Here is a 10,410-nt window from a genome sequence, read left to right on the forward strand (position 1 = left end):
TTTGAAGAGGAAAGGTGTGTGATGATGATGGGTGTGTATTTTGTGAACAGGAACCAGTGTTGGTTCAAAAACATTTTTTATCATTAAAAGAAGGAACAAGGCATCTTTAAAAGTGTTAAAACAAAGAGGTAGGGGGGTGAAACTCTGACGTTTGAGTTCCTCTTATTTATCTTGAGGTACAGTTTATCGCCAAATAAGTATAAGTAAGTGAGCAGCAAACCACACTTCTGCACTGGCACCCTGTATATTAAAAATATTCTCCAGAAAGAGGAAGTGTTCTTACCGAGTGAAATCTGTCTGTTCACAGTGGTTATAAGTGAAGTGTCCTTCTGCCTGTTCCCTCACTGAGAGATGAGGCAGTCTGAGAGTCAGCCATGGGGAGCAAACAGCAGAGAAACCTGCACCGTTTGGTCATTGGTAAGATCCATGTTTCAAAACTAAATGTTAAAGGAGCATTTCCTTTGCAATGCATAGCAGATTTATTGTTTGGTCCAGACAGGATGTCTCTTAAGACTAAGTCTAAATCAGGAACAAGTTGAACTTTTATTCCTTTATATTGTCCTGAAAGTAATCTGCACTGCCATTTATTCTCTTCTCTTTATAGTCTATTTTCTCTTGACCTCATCTTCACCTGCTGCAGGTCAGTCAATGTTATGGTCTGATGCATAAATCCTTTTGGTTTTCAGTTTACTGTAAAGGACTTTAATATTTTATATCATGTTCTTTGTGTCCTATAGACGGTCAGATCAGATTGGCTGGCTCTGGGTCCACTCGCTGCTCTGGAAGAGTTGAGATCTACCAGAGCAGCACCTGGGGAACAGTGTGTGATGATGACTGGGATCTACGGGATGCTCAGGTCGTCTGCAGACAGTTGGGCTGTGGTTCAGCACTGAGCGCCCCTCACTCAGCCCACTATGGTCAGGGGACCGGACCAATCTGGCTTGATGATGTCGGCTGTTCAGGAAGTGAACGTTCCTTGACTGAGTGTACCCATCGAGGATTTGGGACAAATAACTGTGGACACGGTGAGGACGCTGGTGTGGTCTGTTCAGGTGAGAGGATATTTGATTTATTCCTAAAGTCAATGGACCGTGTCAGGACCATGTTACGAAATGCAATACATCCAATAGTTTTCAATAAAAGCCAAATTCATGCCCCCCCCCCCTCCCCTTTGTGTATTTATGGGTTTAAGTCTGTGTCAATGAATCCATTGTATTACTTTGAGAGGAACCAGTGTTGGTTTCAAACATCATCGTATCTGAAAGAGAGAAGGAACAAGGCGTTTCAAAGCGTCTCAAACACAGAGGTAGGGCGGTGAAACTCTGACCTTTAAGTTCCTGTTATTGCCTTCAGTGGTAGCCAACACGTGAGTCGCCCGCCGGGCATGTTCTAAAAACACAGGGCTCGACATTAAGGACTGCCCGATGGCCCGGGGCCATCTAGTATTTAGCTTGGGCAATGAAGCCTCACCTGCCGGTGCAGCTCGCGGATCAGTAATGAGTGACCCGACAGTAAAACTAAACATATCTATAACTAGTTACGGTAGTTTGAGAGGTGATTAAAATAGCTACGTGTGATATTCTAACCTGAAGTGTGTGTTTTGTCCACTCACCGCTGCATGTGATCATGCAGAGCTGCGTGTCGACTCGTCAGCAGCAGCTGATCTCTCTCTCCCGTCAGATTAGACTTCACTTGCGTTTATGTCCATATCGATCAGATCCAGCTAGTTCTAGCTAATGATATGACTACCTGCTTATTAAAAGACACCTAAACAATAAGCGTTGCTATGCAACCGGGTGAGGCCACAAAGTATAGCGCAGCATTATGCATTTGTTTACATGCCCACCGGAACCCCGAGGCATTACCAACAGATCAACGCACAATCAACCCATACAGCACATCTCTTTCTCCACATTAAGTGTTACACATTAGAATTGACTATTCTTGTCTGTCACATAAGTGGCGCAACTGAAGCGGTATTGCGCTAAAGGGAAATTATTTTGACCGAAGAGATTTAGATTTGCCGGCTAACGGGAACTCTGACGTTGCCATTTTGTGTGCTTCGCGGATGCGCTCGGCTCCTCTCGGCTGCTCGGGTCTGCTCGGTCAGCTTCCGGATGAGGAGGCATTCGTTCGACCAACTTACAGCAGATAACATTACAAACATTTTGAACAGGGGCCATAATAGTGTAAATAATGTTTGTTTTGGCAGTTATAACTGAATGTAATGTTTTCTACTTTTTTACATCTGGGAAGGCATTTGCCTTCATCAGGTGGAAAGTGTCTTGACCAACAACTTAAGTATTTCTTATAGCTATGCAGGGCATGCAAGAGAGCAAACACAAACAAGAACAAACAAGTGAAATGAAGAATACAATTTAAATTGTACAATATAATATTGTGGTGGTTCATCTTATAATTCAGTCTATAGAATGCACCAGACAGCATCTACAGTAAGACCTGCAAAAATCTAAATGTTCTCGGGGGAGGCCCCCCAAACCCTTCGTGCCATTTCGTCCGCGCGCATTTTTCAGGGCAATCTCTATTGGGCTCAGGGCCATTTGTAAATTAGCTTAGATGGCCGACAGGGCCATCCCCCAAAATCCTTAATGTCATGCACTGAAACAGCTCGCCAAGCAAATCCAAAATGTAAAAAATACACAAAACAAGAAAGGAAATGTAATTAAAAGAATCTACCCTATGCATAAACTAAACCTCAACCATAGCGAACTCTATCTACTTACTACAGCTCTATATCTATCTAACACACCTCCTCCCTCCACCCCACAATGAATATCGACCAATCATGTTCTTGCTTGATTTGTGGGACCAGCCTTGCAGTCGGGAAGAAAAGCAATGTGGAGCGGCAGCTCCCCGCTTCATAAGGAGTGTGACCTTTCCTTCTGGCAGAGCACACCTTTATCTATTTAATATAGATAAAGTAAGAAATCATTCCAGTGTATAGGACAGTAAAAAATGTTCAAAAGGGGAGTGATTAGTAAAATATGCATAAATAGAAAGAAAGAATGCTAACTAAGTAACATAAGATAAGAATAAACAAGTTTAAATGATTTGTTATTGGTTGTGATCATATTCTAAAGATGTTTGGATTATTGAAAAGTCTACAGCTCCCTTTCATCTGAGGGTTGAGAGCTGTATCCATCAATTCATGTTGCGCTCAAAGTGCACCAGATTGATGCATGCCCCCGGGCCCCCCTGGAGGAGGTGAGGACCCCCCTAGAGGAGGTGAGGTCCCCCCTAGAGGAGGTGAGGTCCCCCCTAGAGGAGGTGAGGACCCCCCTAGAGGAGGTGTGGATCCTCCTAGAGAGGATGTGAGTTTAATAAAGCAGGTTCAAATAATTAAATTGTAACAAGTTCTTTTAGTAAACATTGAAAACGGGTCCCACAGACCCAAACAGCACACAAAGGTTAAAGGTCAGCATATAATAATGTTAAAATGTGCTAAATATACAGTGCAAAAAAAAGAAGAGTTAAAGTAGCTCAGGACTTGTTTTATTTTTTGAAAGTAGCTCTCATCCTAAAAAAGGTTGGAGACCCCTGCTTCAGTCTTTAGTAAAATCACCATATAAGTATATGATAGTCAGCAGCAAACCAACCTGCAGCCTGTGAATTCAAATAACCCGAGAGAGAGGAAGTGCTCGAGACATTTGGCCATTGGCAAGAACAATATCCAAAGTGTAATGTTAAAGCAGCATTTGCTTTGACCTGCCTGACTGAGTTATTGCATGGAATAGACATGACATCTCTTGAAACTCATTTTACAGTTCTCAGGCCAAAGACATTTTAATCAGGAAGAAGTGAAACTTTTTACGTCTGCACTTTTAATTTAGCCGCTTTTCTCTTGACCTCATCTTCACCTGCTGCATGTCAGTCAATGTTATGGTGTGATGCATACATCCTTTGGGTTTTCAGTTTACATTAAAGTACTTTAATATTATATTCAATGTTTTGTAGATAAGATCAGATTGACTGGCTCTGGGTCCAATCGCTGCTCTGGAAGAGTTGAGATCTTCCGCAGCATTTCCTGGGGAACAGTGTGTGATGATAGCTGGGATCTAAACGATGCTCAGGTCGTCTGCAGACAGTTGGGCTGTGGTTTTGCGCAAAGTGCCCCCCCATCAGCCCACTATGGTCAGGGGACCGGACCAATCTGGCTTGATGATGTCGGCTGTTCAGGAAGTGAAAGATCTGTGACTGAGTGTACCCATTCAGGATTTGGGACTCATAACTGTGGACACGGTGAGGACGCTGGTGTGGTCTGCTCAGGTGAGAGGATATTTGATTGATTCTCAAAGTCAGCTTCTTTTCAGCTAGCTCAAAGGTACCATGGGTATCAGAGCAATTCATTTTTCTTTTTTTGCATTCCATCAAATCATTCTCAAGACCAAAAACTCAAAACATGATTACATCCAACCAAATAATATTCAGCATATCAAGACCAGAGATATCATTTTTTACAATCCATTAATAAATGAACCCAAAGGCCGGAAAAAGCAGGCAACAGGACCTTCAATCAGAATACACTTTAGTTTTAGGGATAATGAAGACAAGGTAAGTCAAGGTCTGAGCAGAGCTGTAGTCAGACCCTGATCCAGATCAGACCAGCAGCACGAGGGGAAACACACAAAGACACGAAGGGTAGAACACAGTTTCCAAAAGACAGGAAGCAGATGAGCCAGAAACTAGGGCCTGACATCAATAACAATAAAAAGAACATTATATCAAAATGAGGTCGCATTTATTTTTCAACTTTTTCTTTCATTATGCAAGTGACACTGCTTCTGTGACACTGCTTCTGTGACACTGCTTCTGTGACACTGCTTCTGTGACACTGCTTCTGTGACACTGCTTCTGTGACACTGCTTCTGTGACACTGCTTCTGTGACACTGCTTCTGTCTGATGATATTGATATTAATTGCACCTTTTTTCCACTTTCTAAACTTTTTCATAGACACACAAAACCTTTAAAAAGAAGACAATCAGAAAGGCTGTGACAGCGATGATATATTTAGTTTTTTTGTTGTATCTTTCAGAGAGACTCCCAAAGCCCAGCCTGTCCATGTACCCTGCTGAGGTCAGCTGGGGTCAGAGCGTCAGCATCACCTGTTCTGCATCAACTTTACCTCAACAGCTGTTTTCTAACACAATGTTCATCCTGGAAAAGACTTCCAGTTCCTTCAGAGAGTCCAGAACTCCAGGTAGCAGCTCTGCTTCCTTCAGCATTCAGGAAGTGAACCTAGAGCACGAGGGATCTTACCGGTGTCAGTATCAGATACGGGTCTCAGACTCTCCCTTCAGTGACTCCGTCAGACTCTCTGTTTCTGGTAAGAAGCTCCGTCTGATATTCATAACTCCAAGAACGTTACATTATCTTAACCCTGTTCTCTTGTGTGGGGACAGCAGCTCAGTCTGTAGGGACTCTGCTCTGGAAACGGAGGGTCACAGGTCTTGTGCTTTTTCGACTTTGATAGCCAAAGCAGAGTGTACGAACAATATAAGCTACAGAGGGAACCAGGGAGATGCTACCTTCAGGGTCCACTTTAGAAATACGACATCCCTGCAGCTGCTTAATGTCTTCTTCTTCTTCTTCTTCTTCTTCTTCTTCTCCTCAGTGCCGCAGCAGAAGCCCACCCTCTCCGTGACGTCTCCCGGTGGAGAGGTGCTCGTGGGCCCTGATGGTCCTGAGGTCACCTGGGGTCAGAGCGTCAGCATCAGCTGTTCTTCGTCCTCTCTACATCAACAGCTGATTTCTATGACAACGTTCATCCTGGAAAATAATTCCAGTTCCTTCAGAGAGTCCAGAACTCCAGGTAGCAGCTCTGCTTCCTTCAGCATTCAGGAAGTGAACCTGGAGCATGAAGGATGGTACCGGTGTCAGTATCAGATACGAGTCTCAGGACGAGCCTTCAGCTCTCCCTTCAGTGACTCCGTCAGACTCTCTGTTTCTGGTAAGCATCAAGTTATGTTTGAGCTTATTTCTACATCAAAGAAAACATCATTTCAGAGCTGTCGGCCCACAGCTGGTGAGAGTTCAGTCTGGCAGAGAGTTCTTTGCTTTGCAGGTGAAGGAGATAGAAAGTCAAAGTCACTGACGATACAGTCCTCAGAATGTTTTCACTAGGATTTGAGGATTAAGGATTAAGAGGTTTATTGTTTACCCTCCGTCCATCTTCTCTGGAGTCAGGTCGTGGAGGTAGTCCCAGCAGAGGGCCCCATTCCCATTCCCTGACACACTGAGCTCTGACTGAAGCGGACACATTTGAGATATCCATCCCTGCAGATCCGTAATGTTTTCTTCTTGTTGTTGTTCTTGTTTTTCTTCTTCCCCTCAGTGCCGCTGCAGCAGCCCAACCTCTCCCTCACGTCGCCCAGCGGGGGGTTGTTCTGGAGCCCTGAAGGTGCAGAGGTCACCAGAGGTCACAGCTTCCTCCTCACCTGCTCCGTCGCTCCTCAGTATCCTGGAGGACTCTTCTCCCTCCTCTTCTCTGGGTCCCGCCTTAATGTCAGCAGGCCGGCAGTGAACCACTCGGCCTCCTTCAGCTTCCCTGCAGCCGGACCAGAGCAGCAGGGAAGCTACAGCTGTCTGTACGAGGTCACCCTGTCCTCCAGGACCTTCACCTCCACACAGGAAGCACCCCTCACTGTCATCATCACATGTAAGTGGAAACTCAATCCAAAGGGAAAAGTAGTACTCAGATACTAAACTGAAATAAAATGTGTAATATCACATCCTATAAAAACTATGTTATAAGTCAAAGTCAATCAATCTAGTTCCCTTTATACATCCATGGTCAGTAGCTATTTAGCTAGCTAGCAAACATTAGCTGTCTATCTAACTGGCTACCTTTCCTTTGGATATTTCAGTACGCTAACTGAACAAAGCTGCATATTTGGGACGTTTGAAAGTAATGGCAATGTGTGAATTGACCTTTTGATAACTAAAGAAGACGCTAATAATTCCAACTCTTTAGGTAAATGTCCCCCGGCCAACCGGACCCCAAGACCACAGACAGTTCAAAACAAACATCAGCGGTGTGTCGGTGGATCAGATTCATAATGAAGAACGCGGTTTGGAAATGACTGACTGTGTGTTTCTCTGGTAGTTCCTGTGATGGTGCTGGTCTCCTCAGTGTGTGGGGGGGCTCTCCTTCTGGTCCTGCTGGTGCTGGGGGGGGTCTTCTTCTTCTTCCTGATCCGCAGGAGGAGACCCGCAGACCTCAACCAAACTCCAAGTATGTCTGTTTGATTTAATGGACTGTTTGTGTTTTTAATATACTTTATCTTTTATTTCATTCAGGTACAAACTGCTTTCAGATTCCAGTCAAACGATAAGCCACGTTCCTTTGTTCTGGTTTATTTAATGTATACACTTTGAGTTTAGCAACCTGGAGAGCGTTAAGAATTAAATCTGATCTTCATGAAACACCTCCTGCCTGTGTTTCAGTGTCTGCCACAGCCATCAACGAATACAAAGTGGAGGAAGAGGAGGAAGAAGAGAACGTCTATGTGAACGTGGATGACTTGGTCCTGCAGAAGAAAGAGAAGTCAGGACGAGGGGAGGAAGAGGACATCGATGTCTCCGAGCAGCAAGAGAGCTGTGCTAACTTCAGAGAGGACGAAGAGGACCGAGAGGACGGAGAGGACGGAGAGGACGGGGAGGACGGGGAGGACGGAGAGGAAACAGAATCCAGTGACGATGAGGATGATTACGTTAACGTAGCCCTTAGTGAGCAAGTCGTTAGTGGAGACGATTAGGATGAGGATGTGGATCAGAACTTCTGAGGGGTCCAACAGAGTCTCAGTAAACACAGGGTGTATGAAGGAGAAGATAACGCCTCAGGAGAAGAGAGTAGTTGTCATTATCATGATTATATTATTCCATACGCCTCACTAAACTGCACTGCTGTTTATCAAAGTTTTAGGATTGAGATTACGAGGCAGGAAACAATATCACATGTTGTTTTATATACTAATCTGTCCTCTTATTTATCTGTGACCAAAGTCTTGAAGGGCTTACCTGTTTGACCAATGAAGGAACAAAACTATTATTATAACCCAGTGTAAAGATTCAAGACTCAAAGGCTTTACCGTCATATGCACAGCAGCTACGGTGTAACAATGAAAAGCTTCAGTCCAGAGCTCCTCCAACGATGCAACCAAGCTATAAAAGACATTAAACAATGAAACAAATGAAACAATAACAATGGTGGAAGAATTGTGTTGCAGACAAGTGTGCAAGTAGTTCAGATGAAGTAAGCTGTATAACTGTCAGGACAATACATAAATACAATAAGCCAAATAGTGCAGAGTATGAAGTGACCAAGGAATCCAGGGGTCTATATACATGTAAATATGATAAGATATACACAAGAACAGAATGTCAAATGAAATATTGTTCAGTAAAATACAATAAAATACTGTTTATTAAAGTGATCATTTCTGCTGATTATTCAACATATAGACATTTTGTCTACACTCAAAAATGGGGCAGGGGAAATGTTCCACCAATAAAATGTCTTCTTGTTTCTTCTTCAGTGTTCTTGAGCTCGTTAAATAAATAAAACATACTTTTCAAAATGTGATGAACTCAAACTCGACCTCATGAAATCTCTTGAAATCTGTGATTGGGTATCTATGCTACTAAGCTAGGCTAGTTTGCTTTTAGCATTCATTTATTTATCCGCCATTATGTTTCAAATCTGAATGTTCTGCATTTCTACTCAGGTCTCTAAATGCTTAAAGATAGAAAGTGGAATCAAAGATGCTAATAACTTGGTGAGGTCAGGGAATGGGGCCCTCTGCTGGGACTGCTACCTCTGAGACCTGACTCCAGAGAAGATGGACGGGGGGTAAAGAATAAACCTCTTAATCCTTAATCCTCAAATCCAAGTGAAAACATTCTGAGACTCTGTATCATCAGTGTCTTTGACTTTCTATCACCTCTACCTCACATAACTAGTTTCCATAGTTTCCCCACAGCAGCAGACGCACATTTATAATGTCCGCTGGCGCATCATAAACACGTTGATAGTGAAAGTGCAGTCGATTCTCTAAAGTACTGCAGTCTTCTTCTCTTCTCCTAAGTCCTTTTGAATTATCCTATCCACTATCCCTTAACCCCGTGACGTTTCACTCAGAGGTCAAGGAATAGACGATAGGGATAGACGATAGGAGCTGATCTTTGGACTATTCAACCGCGACCCCGGTCCATCTGTCTGTCTGTCTGTCGTCCGTCTTGGTTTAGAGACATGTATCATGCACTTACACTGACTTTCCACTGAGTGGCAGTGTGTGGGATGATGCAATAGGGTCCTATGTAGTGGCTGGTGTTCAACTATGCGATCAAAACCCATGCATATACAAGAAAACACCTTTTGAATAGTTGTCCACTGTAGTGACCTCTATGCGGTAGAGGGTTGCCTAAATTACAAACTTTAATGAAACTATAATTGATGGTAAAGTACAACGTCATGTCGGGTCTGACTTGTTCATTTGGTTACCGTCTAATGTGTTGTTAATCTTTCCCTCTAGGTTTGATTGAAGTGTTTTCTGTTGAATCTTTATTATATTTTATTAAACACATTTCTAACTTTAGTGTCCTTGTTCATCTTTTTGCACATGCACACTTTTTACAGATATGACCTGAGGAGCTTAAATAACCGCTCCAGAGGAACACAGGGATCTCTGCAGACCATTTACATGCACTATAGGAGAGGGAACACCACAGAAGAAGAATAGGGCCTCTTTTAACCCATCACCCTTTCACTCAGGTTAAGGAGAAGTGGTTAGGAAAGGACGGAAGAGATGATTTATTGAATGTTGGCCCAAAGCCTTCCTCTCTCCTCATTGGCTGCTGGCTCCATCTGCTGGTCACCAAGGTGAATTACAGACTGTTGACAGTAATAACCCCTGGACTATTACAAATATATTTTTCTGAAAATCAAACTTTATTCAATTTCAACAGTTCATACAAACAGCAAATAATTATAAAATGAATATTATCTTCATTTAGTAATGGTAAACGTTACTCTTCAACGACAGTCTCTCAGTGTGTGTGTGTGTCTGTAACAACCTGATCTCACCAGAATGCGTGACTCCACCACGACTCCTTAACACCGCATTGCGTGGTGGAGTCACGCATTCTGCTACATTTACCTGTCGGCACCAACGCAAAAGACCCCAATGTAAAGTGAATGAGGCTCTTTTGTCGTGGTGCACACACACATTTCTACAACGTCCCGCAGTGAGCTTTTATTCTATTAAAATCTACTTTTTAGCTTGTAGTAACTCACGGGAGGCTTCTTTTCTTTTATTTGTATTCATAATAATTTTTATTTTTTGTCAGAATGTAAAAATTACATTGTTTTCAAAAAACAGTGCATTGTGTG

At 43.1% G+C, this 10,410-nt stretch overlaps 1 protein-coding gene across 1 annotated transcript; it reads left to right on the plus strand.

Moving 5' to 3' along the window:
- The first annotated feature begins 355 nt into the window (after window positions 1–355).
- Window positions 356–8,455, plus strand: LOC307014326 (uncharacterized protein). Its single transcript, XM_079642200.1, has 9 exons — window positions 356–417; window positions 605–640; window positions 738–1,052; window positions 3,976–4,287; window positions 5,056–5,346; window positions 5,635–5,970; window positions 6,355–6,678; window positions 7,126–7,254; window positions 7,467–8,455. Exons 1-9 carry the CDS (start codon window positions 375–377, stop codon window positions 7,775–7,777), a joined length of 2,097 nt encoding a protein of 698 aa, XP_079498326.1. The 5' UTR covers window positions 356–374; the 3' UTR covers window positions 7,778–8,455.
- Window positions 8,456–10,410: the final 1,955 nt, after the last annotated feature.

Source organism: Notothenia rossii (genome assembly GCF_949606895.1).
Source record: "Notothenia rossii genome assembly, chromosome: 8".
Classification (NCBI taxonomy): domain Eukaryota; kingdom Metazoa; phylum Chordata; class Actinopteri; order Perciformes; family Nototheniidae; genus Notothenia; species Notothenia rossii.

Bases quoted from the DNA above. Each gene is read 5' to 3' on its own strand.
- LOC307014326 (XM_079642200.1), top strand. From the start codon at position 375: ATGGGGAGCAAACAGCAGAGAAACCTGCACCGTTTGGTCATTG. The intron at 641-737 runs GTCAGTCAATGT...TGTGTCCTATAG, and splicing joins CTCATCTTCACCTGCTGCAG to ACGGTCAGATCAGATTGGCT. The intron at 6,679-7,125 runs GTAAGTGGAAAC...TTTCTCTGGTAG, and splicing joins CCTCACTGTCATCATCACAT to TTCCTGTGATGGTGCTGGTC.